Below are 18,380 nucleotides of genomic sequence, written 5' to 3'. Positions count from 1 at the left end.
GGTGCACGCAGCAGGCAGGGCCCTCTCTGAGAGCAGGCACACTAATGCTGTGCACAGCTGGAAACTAACCCTGGGGGAGGGTTTAAAAAGTCACCTGGCAACTGTGAGCCTCCTTGCACCCTGAGTTGCTGAAATCTGATATTTCCTGTTACTTGTGGGACGTGTAGCTGAGGTTATGTCAATTAAACGCACATCTGTGCTCAGTATACTGTACCCGCCTTTGTGTTATGTAATCTTGAACTTTCCTTTTGAGTTGGGATTCTGATGGTTAGGGCTAATGTAGCTAGAGGCACAGCTTATTGAATCTATGGGGTCTGAGTTTGGGCATCCACATCTGGGCTGCCTTTCATTGCCTCTGGTCTTGTAGATGGTTAAGAGATTTAATTCTCTCTCAGAGTCCGTGTCTCTCTGTCTCTGTCTCTCCCTCCCTCTCTCCCTGTCTACACACGCACACACACACACACACACACACACACCCCTCTCTTATCAGTGAAAACTTTGCCACTAAGTATTATTTCCATGCCTGAAAACTGACATTCTGCCAGCAAAGAATTTATCCGATTCAAGCCTCGCTGTTGGGTGGTTAGGTCAAGCTTTCACCTACTACTTTGCCAACTCACAGTAAGATAGCATTTTACTTAAACCAAGTGCTACATGCACAACAGACAGTGGCCTTCTTGGCACCCAGTTCACAGTCCTGTGACGCCCAGCACAGGCAGAGTGGGATCCGCTCTAGGCTATAGCTCTTACTTTGGCAAGAAACAGCATTTGCATGAAAGCTTTATAAAGTTTATTTAGCTTACTTCAAATATTTTATTTTAAATAAATCACCCAAACCAGATTTAATTCTTTTCACTTGGACAAGGAGAGAGAACGTCCATGTTATTAAAAGACAACAATGCTTTTCATTCTTCCTTCAGGTCTGATTTTAATATGACTTTTTTTTTATTTTGATAGAATTATCATTGCCCTTTCAGATCAACCCCACAAAGACGGCTCTACTACGGGGAGTACAACAAGGTTTAGCCTAATTGCTGCTTTTTACCTAATGAATTGCAAATTACTACTTTCGCAGAGAAGCCTGTGAAAATGTTCTACACATTTACCTCAAGTTTCCTCTTTGCTATTCTTTTCAGGGGTCTGCAAGAGCCCCAAACACTACCAAGACAGACTAACCCAGTCAATAAGGCAGCAATTAGGCGGGATTTTAGAAACAGACAATTCAGTGTCACCTGTGCCGGAAATAATGTGACACTCATTTATTTTTTTTTTAATTTTTTTTTAACGTTTATTTATTTTTGAGACAGAGAGAGACAAAGCATGAACGGGGAGGGTCAGAGAGAGGGAGACACAGAATCTGAAACAGGCTCCAGGCTCTGAGCTGTCAGCACAGAACCCGACGCGGGGCTCGAACTCACGGACCGCCAGATCGTGACCTGAGCTGAAGTCAGCCGCTTAACCGACTGAACCACCCAGGCGCCCCTGTGACACTCATTTAATGACAACAGATAATCAAAGTAAGTTTTAGACTATTTGAAGCCATATAATCAATCCTTTTCATTTGTGTATGAAACTATATATGAATCTAAGTATTTATTCTTGCCTCCTTCCAAGAAGGATTGTATATAGCTTATGGGCATACATACTAAATGATTCAAATCACATAAGGGGAGACATTTAAGACAAAGTAAGGAGTCACTTGTTACTCAAAAGCTGCATGCTATTAGAGGTGGGCTACAAATTTATTTCTAGCTTCCTAGCAACTAAAGCAAAGATGGTGACTTTTAACCAGTCAAGATTAATTATGCCTTTATAATTTTTTTGGAGGGCTAAACAATGAAAATATAAACACACTCAACTAAATCCAGAGGCTTCTAGTCTGCGTTTTTATACCAGGTTTGTTCTCCTACTTCATCTACTCATTGGGTGTTGAGAGTAAGTTACATGTACCACAGGTGTTCATGTCTGCATTCACCCTGCTGTTATCCTTGTTAAGAGTATCGATGATTCTCAAGCATTTGCCCTGGGAAGGGGGTCACAAATGACCCCCAGGGGACGTTTGGCAATGTCTGGAGACACTGTTGATTGCCAAAATCTCCAGGAGAGAAGTGCTACTGGCCTCTAGTTCATAGAGATCAGAGATGCTACCAAACAGCATACAATGTGCAGGACATAGCCCACAACAAAGAATTACCTAGTCAAACTACATAGCACTGAAGTTGAAAATTGCAGCAACTAATAGGGTGTGTATGGCTGTGTGTGATTTTGTTTGAATAAGATAGAAATCAGTCACTTTTCTCATTATAGAAAACACTAGACTTAGTTTGTACTTCGTTGGTCTTCTCTAGAAACCCATATGTAAGAAGAGCTTTTGTAAATGACAGATTAGGAAAAAATGAGCCCAAAGTTTGTTCTGGATCCTGGATATAATGCCAAAGGAATTTCAAAATAGAATATCTTTAGGCCACAGCTAAGGGACATCAGAATATGTCTCCCTGAATGTGTTAGGAAAATCTGGGCACTGCTTAAAAAAATTGGAAGTCATCCCATCTCTTAACTCAATCTAAGTAAATAAACCTTGCCAACAGAATGTGTTTTATAGCATCGGTGGAAGAACTGCTGGAGAGCAAGAGAGAGTAAACAGATGGAAAGGACACCAAAGGAAATTGAGAAATAGCCATCTGATGATATCACGTAGATTTGGACCAAGAACCACATGCCTGGGCTCTTCCCGCACTGACCTGCTGGATGCAGGTGCACAGGGTCAATGGTCTCCCCGGTGCCCCAACAGCTGGATGGTTTTGTCCTTTGCCAATTGCCTCTCTTGGTGACATAAGGTTTACAAATACAATAGTTAATATGACCTGTTAAAAACTTGGTATTATTTTGTCATGTCCATCCTTCTATTCTTTTTCTCATTTTTTTTTTCTGATAAACCACCATTGTTATAGGTTTGGCAAGGCTAGTTCATAGTGGATAAACTAATAATGAAATGTAACTTTTTTTTCAACTATCTCAATAATCACCTTGATTCTTGTAAAATAAAGTCAGATAATTCAAGATTTGTGCTGTTTCTGCACAAGACTAGTCCAATGTTTTTATTAAACTGATAAGCAATGATCCTGCCTGACAGCACTGTGATTAGCAGATGTAACTTATCTGTGCTCACACAAATTGAAGAGCTTAGCTAGGAAATCTTAGGAGTTCCTCTGAACTTTGTCTGCTTTAATAAGGAAATGCTTTCTAGAGAAATGCAAACATCTTCACTGACATGGCTATAGAGGAAAACTTCACCAATTTAAATTCTACTCTGCTCATCTAGAAAGGAAAGAAGCTGGAGGTAGCCTCCAGACCATCCCTAAATAAAGTTTCCTCACAGAGTTTCTGGGAGGTTGATTAAATGTAATAATTTATACACATTTTGAAATCAATTGGTGTGTTAGTCATAGGTAGTTCTTCTTCCTGCACTAACTGTTGGGCTCTACTAAGGCATACTTGGTTGGCTTTCTTTGAGTTGTTTTATGTATGTCATTCTCTTTAAATAAAAATTATTTTACTAAATCTACAATTTCATTTTCATTAATTCAATCAACATTTTTATCTCGTGTATAATGTATAATTGTTTAATAGCTCTCTATCATAGATAGTGTGATGTATATACAACAAATATATTTATAATATATCACATACGTATCTATTGTCAAAAAAAAAAAAAAAACGCCAGGATACCTTTTAGCTATAAACTCTGATTTTAAACATGTGGAATAAACAAACTTGTGCCCACATGAAAGCTGCTTTCAGCCATCATCTAAGCCCACTTCTCTAAGGTTAACTAGTTTATAAAATACTTTCTAATTGATTTCATGGATTTGTTAATCCTGCTTATACATTAAAACACTTTGACAGTGACATTATTGATACTCCCCTTTTGATGAAACACTTCAGAAAACTATCTGCCTACAAGAGAGTATAAGAAACTCACTTCAGAATTAAGACACACATAGACTAACTATCATATCAGATATCCCATGCATATCCCATGCAAATGAAAATGAAAAGAAAGCTGGAGTAGTCATATTCATATCAGACAAAATAGACTTTAAAACAAAGACTGTGCCTGGGTGGCGCAGTTGGTTAAGTGGCTGACTTCAGCTCAGGTCAAGATCTCACAGTCCGTGAGTTCAAGCCCCGCATCAGGTTCTGTGCTGACAGCTCAGAGCCTGGAGGCTGCTTTGGATTCTGTGTCTCCCTCTCTCTCTCTGCTCCTCCTCTGTTGTGCTTTATCTCTCTCTGTCTCTCAAAAATAAATAAATGTTAAAAAAAATTAAAAAAAAAAACAAAGACTGTAATAAAAGGCAAAGAAGGGTATTTACATAAAAATAAAAGTGTCAATGCAGAGAGAAGATATAACATCTTTATGTTAATGTCTTGTTTATTTATATTAAATGATTTATTAAGTTTATATTAAATGTTACATCATAACATGTAACACTTAGAAATATATATGTACCCAACATAGGAGTACCAAGATATATAAGGCAAATATTAACAGAACTAAAGGGAAAAATTGAAAGAAATACCATAATGGAAGACTTTAATATCCCATTTTCATCAATGGATAGATCATTCTGACAAAAAATCCATAAAGAAACATCAGCCTTAAATAACACATTAAACCAGATGGACTTAATAGTTAGGTATTATACAGAACATTCCTTCCAAAACCAGCAGAATACACATTCTTCTCAAGTACACATGGAACATTCTCCAGGACAGGGCACATGTTGAACCATAAAAGTCTCAATAAATTCAAGAAAATTGAAATCATATCAAGTATCTTTTCCAACCACAATAGTATGGAACTAGAAATTAATTACAAGAAAAAAAGGGAAATACAAAAACATGAAGATTAAACAACACGCTACTTAGCAACCAATAAGTCATCAAAGAAATCAAAGGAAAAATCCAAAAATAACTAGACAAGTGAAAGCAGAAATGCAGCATACCAAAACCTATGCAATGCAACAAAAGTGGTTCTAAGAGGGAAGTTCACAGCAATACAGACCTATCTCAAGAAACAAGAAAAATCTCAAATAAACAATCTAATTTTATAACTAAAGGAACTGAAAAAAAGGACAAAGCCCCAAACTAGTAGAAGGAAGGAAATAATAGTGATCACAGTGGAAATAAATGAAATCAAGACTAAAAAGACAATTAAAAAGATCAATGAAACTAAGAGCTGGTTCTTTGAAAAAATAAATAAAATTGACAAACCCTTAGCTAAACGAGCCAAGAAAAAAAAGAAAAGAGACTCAAAGAAATAAGATCATAAATGAAAGTGGAAAAGTTAAAATTGACCTCAGAGAAATATAAGGGATGATAGGAAACTACTATCAACAATTATATGACAACAAGCTGAATATCCTAGAAGAAATGGGGATAAATTCCTAGAAACATACAATCCTCTAAGACTAAATCATGAAGAAATATAAATTCTGAATAGATGAATTTTTTGTAAGGAAATTGAAACAATAATCAAAAATCTCCCCCAAAACAAAAATTCAGGACCAGAGAGCTTCATTGGTGAATTCTACCAAACGTTCGAAGATTCAATACCTATTCTTCTCAAAATTTTCTAAAAAATTGAAGAGGAGGAAAAGCTTCCAAACACATTTTTAAGGCTACCATCACCCTGATACCAAAACTAGATAAGGACACCACCCAAAAGGAAATTACAGGCCAATATCCTTGATAAACATAGATGTAAAAATCCTCAACAAAACATCATCAAATCAAATCCAAAAACACATTAAAAGGATCATATACACAATCAAGTAGGATTTATTCCAGGGATGCAAGGATGTATTCAACAACCACAAATCAATCAATGTGATACATCACATTAACAAAATGAAGGATAAAAATAATATAATCTCAATAGATGCAAAAAAATCATTTGACAAAAGTCAACATCCATTTATGATAAAAACTTTCAGCAAAGTGTATATAGAGGGAATATACCTCAACATTAAGTCATATATGACAATCTTACAGCTAACATCATACTCAACCACAAAAAGCTAAAAGTTTTTCCTCTAAGATCAGGAACCAGATAAGAATGCCCCTCTCACCACGTAGTACTGGAAGGACTACCCAAAGCAATTAGGCCATAAAAAGAAATAAAAATCATCCAAATCAGAAAGGAAAGAGAAAAACTATCATTATTTGCAGATGACATGATACTATATAGAGGAAACCCTAAAGAATCCACCAAAAAAAATTAGAACTAATGAATGAATGAAGTAAACTTTCAGGGTACAAAATCAGTATTCAGAAATCTGGGCATTTCTGCACACTAATAACAAAACATCACAAAGAGAATTTTTAAAAATTTTTCACTCACAATTGCATCAAAAAGAATAAAATATCCAGAAATAAATTTAACTGTACACTGAAAACTATAAGACACTGATGAAAGAAATTGAAGGAGACACAAATAAAGGGAAAGATATTTCATATTCATGGATTAGAAGAATTAATATTGTTAAAATGCCCATACTACCTGAGGCAATCTACAGATTTAATGCAATCCCTATCAAAATGCATTTCTTACACATCTAGAACAAATAATACTAAAATTTGTATGGAACCACAAAAGACCCCAAACAGCCAAAGCAATCTTGAGAAAGAAAAACAAAACTGCAGGTATCACACTCCCTGATTTCAAACTATACTACAAAGCTATAGTAATCATATTTTTTTGGTACAAAAACAGACATGCAGATCAATGGAGTAGGACTGAGGGCCCAGAAACAAACCTATACATAAATGGACAATTAATGTATGACAGAGGAGCCAAGAACATAAGATGGAGAAAGGACAATCTCTTCAATAAATGACTGTAGGAAAACTGAAGAGCTACATGCAAAAGAATGAAACTAGACCTCTATCTTTACTATACACAAAAATTAACTCAACTGGGTGTTATGCTAAGTGAAATAAGCTATATAGAGAAAGACAGATACCATATGGTCTTATGTGGACCCTGAGAAACTTAACAGAAACCCATGGGGGAGGGGAAGGAAAAAAAAATGAGGTTAGAGTGGGAGAGAGCCAAAGCATAAGAGACTCTTAAAAACTGAGAACAAACTGAGGGTTGATGGGGGGTGGGAGGGAGGGGAGGGTAGGTGATGGGCATTGAAGAGGGCATCGTTTGGGATGAGCACTGGATGTTGTATGGGAACTAATTGGACAATAAATTTCATATAAAAAAGAAATCATATAAAAAAGAAATTTCATTTCAAAAAAAGAAAAAAAATTAACTCAACTGGGTTTAAAGATTTCAATGTAGAACCTGAAACCGCAAAATTCCTAGAAGAAAACACAGGCAATAAACTCCTTGACATGTCTTAGGGACGTCTTTGTGAATCTGACTCCAAAAGCAAGGTAAACAGAAGCAAAAATAAACAAGTGGGACTACATCAAACTAAAAAGCTTCTGCACAACAAAGAAAACCATCTTCAAAATGAAAAGACAACTTACTGAATGAGAGAAGATATTTGCATACCATAGAGCTGATATTCAAACTATATAAGGAACTCATATAACTCAACAATGAAAAAACAAAGAACCCAATTTAAAAAATGGGCAAACGCTCTGAATAGACGTTTCTCCAAAGAAGACATCCAGATGGCCAACAGGCACTTGAAAAGATGTTCAACATCACTAATTGTTATGGAAATGAAAATCAAAACCACAATGAGATATCACCTAACAGCTGCTAGAGTGGCAATTATCAAAAAGACAAGAAATAACAAGTGTTAGAGAGGATGTGGAGAAAAAACAATCCTCGTACACTGTTTGTGGGAGTGTAAATTGGTGTAACCAGTGTGGAAAATAGTATAGAGATTCTTCAGGAAATTCTACCATATGACCCAGCTATTCCACATCTGGGTATTTTTCTGAAGAATAAAAAAATGCTAATTTGAAAATATATCTGCACTTCTACGTTCATTGCAGCATTATTTACAACAGCCAAGATATGGAAACAATCTAAGTGTCTACTAATACATGAATGGATAAAGAAGATGTGGTATATTTCTATAATGGAATATCATTCAGCCATCAAAAAGAATGAAATCTTGCATTTGTGACAACACAGATGGACCTTGGGGGTATTATGCTAAGTGAAATAAGTCAGATGAAGAAAGATAAATACCACGTGATTTCACTCATGTGTATAATCGAAAGCAAAGAAACAAATAAAATTTTTAAGAACCTCAGAAATACAGAGAACAGACTAGTGGTTACCAGAGGGGAAGGTGATGGGGGAAAGGTATGTGTATGAAATGGATGAAGAAGGTTAATTCTGTGGTGATGGATGATAACTAGACTTGTGGTAATTACTTTGTAGTGTATTCAGATGTTGAATTATAAAGCTGCACACACGAAGCTAAAATAAATAAATAAATAAACAAATAATAAATAGATAAAGTGCAAGCTGTCTCAACGCCATATGAATTTGAAGAGGACTAAAATGGCAATTTGCTAGTCATATGTCCACATGTGGGGTAACACTGAACTTGTTGCTATGCTCTGAGTGATTAGCAGTGCAGTCTCAGTCAGCTTTCAGAATAAGCCATTTTGGGGAGAGAACCTTCCAGAACTCAGTTAAAAAGAACAGGATTGGGGTGCCTGGGTGGCTCAGTCAATTAAGCAGCTGACTCTTAATTTTAGTGCAGGTCATGATCTCACGGTTTATGGGATCAAGCCCTATGTTGGGCTCCATGCTGGCAGAGGAGAGAAACACTAGTCTGTTTTCTCCCTCTCTCTGCCCCTCCCCTGCTTACACAAGCGTGAACTCTGTCTCTGCCTCTGTCTCTCTCTCTCTCAAAATAAATAAATAACCATTAAAAAAATAACAGGATGGCCAAACCATTGCCACCCTAAAGACCTCTTGTTTAACTCTGCCAATAGCAGCACCAAACGTGCCAAGGTGAAATGGTAAAGAGGGTGGGGTTGGAGAGGAGGAAATAAGTGTGGCTGTTTGGCTTTATAATGATACAAGGAAAATCCCTCCTAGATTATGTATATTGTTTGTTTTACTGGATATCATCTTAACTGCTATGACTGCAGATGCTATTACTTAAAATGCATATTAAGTTATGTGGTCCTTCTTTTTTTTTTTTAAATTTTTTTTTCAACGTTTATTTTATTTTTGGGACAGAGAGAGACAGAGCATGAACGGGGGAGGGGCAGAGAGAGAGGGAGACACAGAATCGGAAACAGGCTCCAGGCTCTGAGCCATCAGCCCAGAGCCCGACGCGGGGCTCGAACTCACGGACCGCGAGATCGTGACCTGGCTGAAGTCGGACGCTTAACCGACTGCGCCACCCAGGCGCCCCAATGTGGTCCTTCTTAAAACCTCATCAGACCATTTAACTTCTAAATTTCTATTAGCAACAAACTCTAATGGAACTATTCAGTGGTGCTTCTGAGAGGGGATTCCAACTGATTTAAAGTCTGTAGAAAAGCGGGATGACCCCATCCCATACCTAGAGACACAAAATGTGCAAAAACTTATACCACCATTTTTCTTGCTGAGTTATAAAAGGTGAAGCAAATATTAATAGCAATTTCCAAAGGAATAAACTTACTTTCAGTGCAAATAGGACAGCATCCTTTTCTGTTGAGAATTTTACCCTAATCAAGAGGAAAAAAACAAAAAACACAAGAGCTTAATGTTAAGAAACAGGGCACGCTGAAGACCAAACTTTTTAAAATACCAGTTCAACTAATGAAATCAGTCCGAGCTATATTTGAACTCAATGCTCAGATGGTGATGATGATAGTGAAAATGAACTTAGAAGTATCAGGTTCTAACGCCAGGCAAAGTCATTCAGAAAGCTTTCCTGTTCTTATCCTCTGAGAAATACAATATCTAAAGGACTCACTGGTGTGATTTTTTTCACATGGAGGGAAGATGCAGACAGTCTGGATTACACCTTTTCACTTATATCCAGACTAGCCCTCAAGAGACCAAGCACACACATAAAAATGAGAATCGTCTATCAACCTCTCGACCCATGTAAGGCCTTCATTCTGTCTTTGTTTGTTGGAGGGGCCCAAACAGTACATCATAACCCAAGCGCAGGCCTATGGATATGGACAATATCTGTGCTGCAGATCACATTCATTCAGGATTTCTTCTTTCATCAAGTGGTATGCTATCCATGTTACGTCACTGTTATCCAGTCAAAGCCAATGAAGCTGAGGGTTTTGAAATGCTGAGTAGTTTTCCATTACCTTTCTGGAAATACAATGTAATCTCCTATATTCCGTTGTTTCTCATTTTTTTTAATGCATGACGTTAAAAACAGGAAACATACTCTCAGGGCCGACATCAGAAAATGGCATTGTCTTATCTCTGACTCAACGAAGCTCAGAGACAAAAAGAAAGAAATGTGGTCAATTGCCACTACTGATCAATTGCATATAGAATAGATTTAGGTACTCAAAAAAAAAAATCATACTGACTTAAAAAATGCTGGTTGATAATTGAGGAACTAGAACATCATCTAATTCATTTTTGCAGCAGAGCCAGGCCTAAAATGGTACATTAAAAGCTATGACAACTTTGCGACTTAAAACTTAGTCTCTCAGCTCACTCAGCTCTCCCTTGGTTTGGGGCATTAGGACCTATTTTCATTGCCTAAAGCTCTATTCATTTCTATTTGGCACAGAGGCCCCTTTTAGTTTCTTGTGACTGAAAGAAGCTGAGGACAAGATCAAATGAGGTCTGCTCTAGCCAAAATCAATGAGGCTGGCTCCCCCTGGAGTAGTGGCCTCGAGGGAGTACAGAACAATTTGAACCAAGGCCCTAATAGAGGGTGACTATATGAACCCCCACATCTGCACCTTGGCAGAAACTGCCATCTCCTTTCTCCTGGAACTGAGTGCGGCTGGTAATCTCACTGAATCATATAAGGAATAAATCAAGCACAAGCTATGAAGTCTAGGCTCCCAAGTTATATGTTGTAAAACTCCGGACATGTGACCTCACTGGTAAGAAGGGTCTAGTAACAGCACTCAACTCAGAGGGGTGGTCTCAACATTAACAGAGTAATGTCCTGTGACTATACAGAAAGTCTCAGTATGCATCAGTGATGATGAGATGGAAGTGTTATAATGACCCGTCCTCACTGGAACCCCCTACAGGCCTTCTCACAAAAGGCACTCCTTCGCCTCTGGGGAGGGCTTCAGGGGAGGATGGACAGGAAGTCCAACCATAAGACCCTTCAACAAGGCACCCACACTTCTGGAAAAAAAAAGAGGCGCAGTAGCCAGGAAGAACAGAGCAGGGAATATAGTCTGCTTCTTTAAAAAAAAAAAAAAAAAAAATTAAATTTCCCCAGGCAATGCAAGGGAGGGGAAATAAGCATTTAACAGGGTTTCCATGGTAGAACTAAGTTATCTTCCAAAGTCCTATGTTGGCCCCTGAGGAGGGAAAATGTAAACCGGAGGAAAGGCTGGAAAGATGCCTAGAAGCAGAAAGGTGGCCCCTGGGGCAGGAGCCGGGCCCAGACAAGCTTTGACAAGACCAGGAGGGGGAGGAAAGGTCTGCACTTGGAGAGCTGGATGCTCCTGGCTCAAATGAGGCCCCCACAGAGGAGATGCTAACAAGATGCCACGGACATAAAGAACGCTGACCTCCCCACAGCAAGAGGACAATGAAACCCATCAACCCTGCCACAAGTGGCAGGACTCAAGTAAAGCTGGAAACTCCACCACTGCCTGTTGGGGCTAGTTACTTGAGCCACCAGGTTGGCACAGCATCCTGTTTTTGTCTTGTAGAATAAGGAAGCCCATTATTACCAACATGTGCTGCAGGAGTTCATTAGCAGTGAGGGTTCCCCAAGGACTGGCATAAATGATGTGATCCCATTTTTCCCAATGAATATTTATAAGCAGACCATGTTCAAGTCTACTTATTGTATCTCCCTTTTTTTTTTTTTTCTTTTATGGGAGATTTTCAGTTTTATGTCTGAGGCTTTTTAAAGCAAGACTAATTAGGGTTTTTCCCCCCTTTTTTTCTCTCCCCCCTTCATTCAGTTGTGCAATAGCAACAGCTGTTGTTTTTTTGTGCCTCATTTGGCACTCAAGTAAAAACAGCAACTTTTTGTTTATAATAATAACAGATGTGAATAAAATTAAAAGCTGTCTATAACAGAGAAGGGAGGACATGTCCTGAATATATGGATATATTTTTTCATTCACTGGAAGGTATTGAATAGGTTTGACATTTTCCCAAAATGCATAAAACCTTGAAAGGTTTCAAGTTGCCGAGGTGAACTCAATGAAGCTCAAGCCATAGAAGATAATGATTGCTTTATTCAGCATGCTGGAACTGTGGGTTTCTGAAAAGAGATATTTCCATAGGGGCACTATTTCCATTGTGGGCTACAGTGGAGGCCAAGGTTAGAGAGGGAAAACGTCAGTAAAGGGGTCGGGGGTGCTGCTAGGCCAGAGAAACCCCTTGGGGAGTTTATTAATAAACAACTACATACACTTTGAATGGCGAAGGGAAGAAATCTCTGATTTGGGAAGAGGAAAAAGAAAAGAGAAAAATATGGTGTTCAACAGAAAACCCAGCAAAAGGATCAAGAGAGCAGATCTAACAGGAGTTGGAGACATTAAAACAAAGAAGTGGGAGAAGTCAATGAGAAATAGGAGACTTGGGTCAAGTGTAAGGTAGGAGCTATTTTCCTACAAGGCTAGAATTTGGGTGGGAAGTGCAAAAAAGAAGGAGAGAAATGTGCAAAAAAGAAGGAGAGAAATTTGCAAAGGGGGTTTGTGGCTATTGGGGGACCTAGAACTACCAGGAAATCTAGATTCTGTGTTCAGAAGACGGCATGTGGCCATGCCACAGGTAGGACGTTTCCCAAGACCTGAAGGTAAAGAAAAAGTCAACCTGCATTCCAGACATACCTGCGGGCAGCTGCTGATGGGAACGCACTGCTTCTTTCGACACTCTGTCTTGCCTTTCACACAAGCACAGATGGTGCAATTAACAGAGGACCACATCTCTCCATCCTATGGGAGAGAGCACAAGATTCTGCTATCAGCTGGAGGCTGATGGGAACTAATCCAACAGGCTGGGATTTCTCTGCCAAGGAGAGCATTTCTTACTCTGAGTGAGAGATCCATCATCAGACTAAATTACTCTGAGGTGTCTATCTACACCTACCCAATTTGAAGGTGTGTGTAGGTGTGTGTGTGTGTGTGTGTGTGTGTGTGTGTGTGTTCCCCCTCCAGGATATAAAAAGAATTCTTATGCATCTAACCAAACCATATTTGCATCATGTTCCTCCTACATTGTTTACTTAGCTTCACCCTGGAAGACAAGCATGAGTTGAACATGATGCAGTAGCAAAGGTCTAATGTTCCTGTGTGATAGACCTGAAGTGTTTAAGCTATTCCAGGCAGCAGCAGTTGAGATGTACAAAGGTGGTGAATTTATTCCCACATGTGACATGGTTCTGGACCACACAGGGTATGATCCATTCAAAGAACAGAGGCTAATTCACAGGACTCTCATTGCCCAGGCAGACACTTGATCAGCAAGCCATCCAAATATGTGGAGCCCAGATGGAATACTCCGAGATACCATGCCCCTGCCTGTCTGATACTTTCCTCCCTAAAAGCTAGATAGCACCTTGGGACACATTTTCTAGCCCAGAAAGGGCTGTTTGAGGAATATTTTTGGCTCATTGAATCTATAATATACAGTTGCCAAATACCCAGCCACAAGAAGCCCTGTATCTCTGGAGAACACACAGGGATGTGCATCCTAGCTTATGCAAGAGTAGATACAGGCACAAGGGTTGGATGTGAAAACAAAACAAAGATTCCTTCCTGAGTTTGTAGATATAAGCAGAAAAATTTGTTAAAAACAGAGGAACTATCTCAGATTTTGATGATGACTCCTCTTCCTTTTCCTTCGCACATTTTGAAGCTATTTAAGGACTACTAGAACCTTTTATTTCTCGAGAAACAAAGACCTAACTGAATCTGTCCTAAAGGGCATCTGACGAGTCCAAATTCTCTGTGTGCACACTTCTAGGACTTGGCGTTTCAAAGATGACTCTCTGTAAATTATTTTAGGCTTCATCACATAAAGGAACCTTTGTACAGGAGCCTTGAAAGCACTTTGCACACAATACCAATGTGAGAGGGGGTCTATTGCATCCAGGTGCTCTGGAAACACAAGAATGACTTTATGTAAAAAGGATACATGAGTGGCTCTGAAAGCCTGGTGTAAATACAACACACATGTGACCCCCTTCTTTTGGGCATGACACATCATGTCTTCTTACTGATTCCATAAGAATCAAGACTCTCCTTCCAACTCCATCAATGCAAAAGGAAATCTGGCCAAGTACAACATGAGGATCTCCCACATCTGACTTGATTCTGAGGGTCCCAGTCTCAAGAATGTCCTGAGATGATACCTCAGGTACAGAAAGACTCCCTCCACCCAAAAAACTAAATGGAAAGCAGTTTGGACAAATACAACAGTCTTCATCCTGACGTTTACATGGTCACTGCACAGCTATGCTGTCAGAAAACTACGGGTAGTATTTGATAAGTAGCAGATGGTCAGGAGACAACCGTGCTAGGTCAGTTGGGGCAAGGCTCTCTCACCTTTGCTCAATGGCTGGGCCAGCATGAACATCCTTACCTGAATATCTTCCAAGTGAGAAAATCTCTCTTTGAAAAAGCAGCTTTGTAAAAAGTTCCAAAAGTATTAAGCTATAGGACCATCAGCATCTTGGAAAGGGACACTGAGCATCTCTGACTGAATGAGATGTCCTCAGCATTTGGGCTCCCATAACAGTACCATCCGGAGGTGGGTGGGGGTGGAGGGGTATCTTCAGCTCAATCCCCATCACTGGATGACCACATTTGGAAAAGGCAATAATGTTTTACAGGCTTAAAACACTTCATAAAGCAAAAATAAAGCTGAAGAAAACCATTTTTTCAAACAGTTGCTTCTCTGCCCCATGTATATTTGATTTTAAAAATATGTATATATATTGCCATATAAATAATTACATTTGTGCACGCATAGACACACACACACACACACACACACACACACACACACACCCCATATGTGTCTACAAAATATGGAATACTCCAATCTGCCTTTTATCTGGAGCTTTTTACATTTCAGTATAGTACAATAGTTCCCATGAGCTTGGCTTGTGACATACCCGGAAAACCTTGTTGCCAAATTTGCACACTTTGACATCTTCTGGAGGCACTCGCAGGAGGCACTCTTCACAACAGGTCTCCTCCCCTCTGATGCAGCCACCAGGGTGGGAGCATTTCTTCTTACATACTACAGTAGAGTCCTGGGGACCCAAAGGCAAACCAGAAATTAAAAATGATTTCCATCTCTACCAACCATCTTACCTGGCCTTCCTTTAACAATCCACAACTAACTGCTTTAAAACATATTCTGGGGGCACCTGCATGGCTCAGTTGGTTAAGTGACTAACTCTTGATTTTGGCTCAGGTCATGATCTCACAGTTTGTGAGTTCGAGTCCCATGTCAGGCTCTGCCCTGAGCATAAAGACTACTTGATTCTCTTCACCCCCCCTTCCCCCCCAAAAGAAAACATATTCTGAAGAAATCATATTTTAACTTGTTGTAATAAATCTTTCATCTACTTCAAAATGTTATTTGCTGACTAAATATCCGGATGAGAAGGTGAAGAAGCTATGAATAGTGTGACATACCCTCACTACTTTCCAAGTGTTTATAATTTAACGTTCAAGAAGCTGATGATTCCACTCTGGCCAGCGTGTGGCAAGAAGGTCCAACTCACTATGGGCCAACCAGTTTCCCTCTTCCTGACCTTTTCCTCTTGCATGCTTTTCATTAACATGACTCTCTTGGGTCTCCTTGAGGGCATTTGCCACCTTTGAGGAGTTTAGCATAAAGGCATGATATCCAATCAAATAGCAAAAATTAAGAGCTAATGTTCCTCCTCAAGATAAAATTCCTTAGTGTGTTCCATGTCCACAGAAGAATTGAATGAGCTATGCCAAAACTGACCATTCTAGACTCTTCTATAAAATATGTAATCTTTTTTTTTAAATATGTAATCTTAACCAGGTCGCTTAACCTCTGAAAATGATGAGTTTATATCTGTAACTTTAAGAGGTATGGCTTGATTTCTAGCCAAGTAAATTGTGCCTGCCAATTCATTGAACAACATGTCGAAGAAAAGTTCAGAGCAGTTTAAGAAAAGTAAACTCTTCTAGTTCCCCATCCAACAAGATGCAATTTCATTGGAGTAGGTTATCAGCTAGAATGAATGTTAAGAGCAAAATATTTATGAGACTTGGTGGCAGGCAGGGAGGGAGGAAAGCAGGGTCCCTGGTATATGGACAATCCCTTCACAGTGTGGAATTAGTATCAGACCAATGATAGGGAAATGAGACCAAGCCCTCTCCTTAGTTAGTATTGAGAGATAACTCATTCAAACAGGTTGTATAAATCAACGTATGTAACTTCGGCAGCTTCTATGTTAATCCTATGACTTCAACAGGTACTTCTGGTATTATCTCCTATACTCCTACTGACTTATCCATCTAAAATTACTATAACAATGTGATGATCCTTTTAAGAAAATGGCATTGGTTGTCTTTTATTTTTAAGGTTCTACCACATCAGATAATGGATAGGACTCAGCATTGGACAAGACCAGGGGGGAATGCCAGTTCATCCATTAGGTATGTTATCTTGTGCAAATCCATCTCCGTGAGCCCCAGATTCCTCATCTTCAAAAACCTACTTCTCAGGTTTATTGTGCAGCTTAAATGAAATATTTAAAGTACTTGGCACAGTTTCTGGCACATAGAAATTATTATAGGTCAACTCATTAATTGGGGGAAAAAAAGTCCTTTGCCAAACTGCACGTATTGATTTCTAGTTTGAAAAACAAGGACACATACTAGCTCTCAAGTAATGCATACTTCATGGTAGACACACCAGCTTTCATTACACACACACACAAACACACACACACACACACACACACACACACACCACCCATTAGATCATATGCCTGGCACTAGTTTAAGCAATGAGAATATTGAGATGGATAGATGTGCTTCTGTCTACAAGGAGCTCACAGGGCAAAAGGAGAGAGAACCATGTGGACTATTAAATTGCAATATAATGTCATTAACAGAACTAGTAAAGGTATAGAGGTAGCAGAAAAGAGGGACAATTACCTACTTATGTGAGTCCCCTAGTCAGTCACTAGGGGAGGAGCTAACATCTGAGAGAGGCTGTTGTGCATGAAGAGGAGTTTGCTATTCAAATTGAAAGAAGATGAGGTCGCTCAAGGTAGAGGAATCATCAAATATGAAGGCACAAAGATTCTGTGTTTTAAAAATTGGTTTTAAAAATAAATCACTGCCATAAAGACTCTGTGTTCAGAGTACTATGAAATAATTTCCTGCACCTGTCATGGCACTGGGTGGAGATGCTGGAGAGGGAAGCTCCAAGCAGATAGAAAATAATAATGATTATCCAAAATGACAATCCAAAATTGTAGCCTGATTCTTGAAACATCCAATTTCCCAAAGATGACTGTGAACTCATTCTCTCTCTCTCTTTCTCTCTCTCTCTCTCTCTCTCTCTCTCTCTCCCACACACACACACACACACACACACACACACACACACAAATCTCTTGAAGGAACAGTATTAATTACACTTCTTTTCAGCACTGAGAAATACTGTCTGATCTCCTCTCAAAGAATCCGTGAGACCCAGAGCAGTGCAAGCATAACAAATTCCCATCCGTGGGACGTCTGGCTTTCCTGCAATCAAGAGAACTTGGGGATGTGATGTGTTTCATCAAAGGTTTAGCATCCTCAAGAGGAAGCTATAACCTGTGAAATTCCTGGAGAGGAAGAGAAGTCATGAGGATGAAGGCCAAGGCAAACAGAAGGAGTGGCTATAGGTTTAGCATAGGAAAATATAAACCATGGAAGAGAGGAAGGAGTCTCAGGAAAGTATTCTCAGGCTTGGGAAATACTCAGTGTTCAGTGCCAGGGAACAGACAGTTCAGCCCCTACTCGGCCACTTCCCTGAAGTAGTGCATGCTTCTTAACAAAGCATGCCTCAAGTAATCAGGAACTTCTGAACTCTAATCCCAGCTACTGACTCAGAGCTGACACTGAGCAAATCTCTCCTCCTTCCCTCTCTAGCCCTTTAGCTATTAAAGACAAAACAACAACCATCACCGCCAAAATGTATTCTTCTAAATTCATGTCACACAGATGTTTGCATTAACTCA

At 39.2% G+C, this 18,380-nt stretch overlaps 1 protein-coding gene across 1 annotated transcript in view; it reads right to left on the bottom strand.

Moving 5' to 3' along the window:
* BMPER (BMP binding endothelial regulator) overlaps nt 1–18,380 on the bottom strand; it is a 251,126-nt gene that overhangs the window by 93,218 nt on the left and 139,528 nt on the right. The window contains exons 9-11 of the mRNA XM_047096890.1: nt 15,276–15,416; nt 12,988–13,092; nt 9,657–9,702 (exon numbers count right to left, since the gene is read on the bottom strand). Of these exons, the coding sequence (XP_046952846.1) occupies nt 9,657–9,702; nt 12,988–13,092; nt 15,276–15,416 (292 nt within the window). The remainder of the gene's footprint in view (nt 1–9,656; nt 9,703–12,987; nt 13,093–15,275; nt 15,417–18,380) is intronic.

This window comes from Lynx rufus, unplaced genomic scaffold (genome assembly GCF_022079265.1).
Source record: "Lynx rufus isolate CCGP_SWC_20201006 ecotype Redwood Valley unplaced genomic scaffold, mLynRuf1.p SCAF_4, whole genome shotgun sequence".
Taxonomy (NCBI): domain Eukaryota; kingdom Metazoa; phylum Chordata; class Mammalia; order Carnivora; family Felidae; genus Lynx; species Lynx rufus.
The sequence above is the reverse complement of the archived record's forward strand: the minus strand, read 5'-3'. Positions and strand labels throughout refer to the sequence as shown.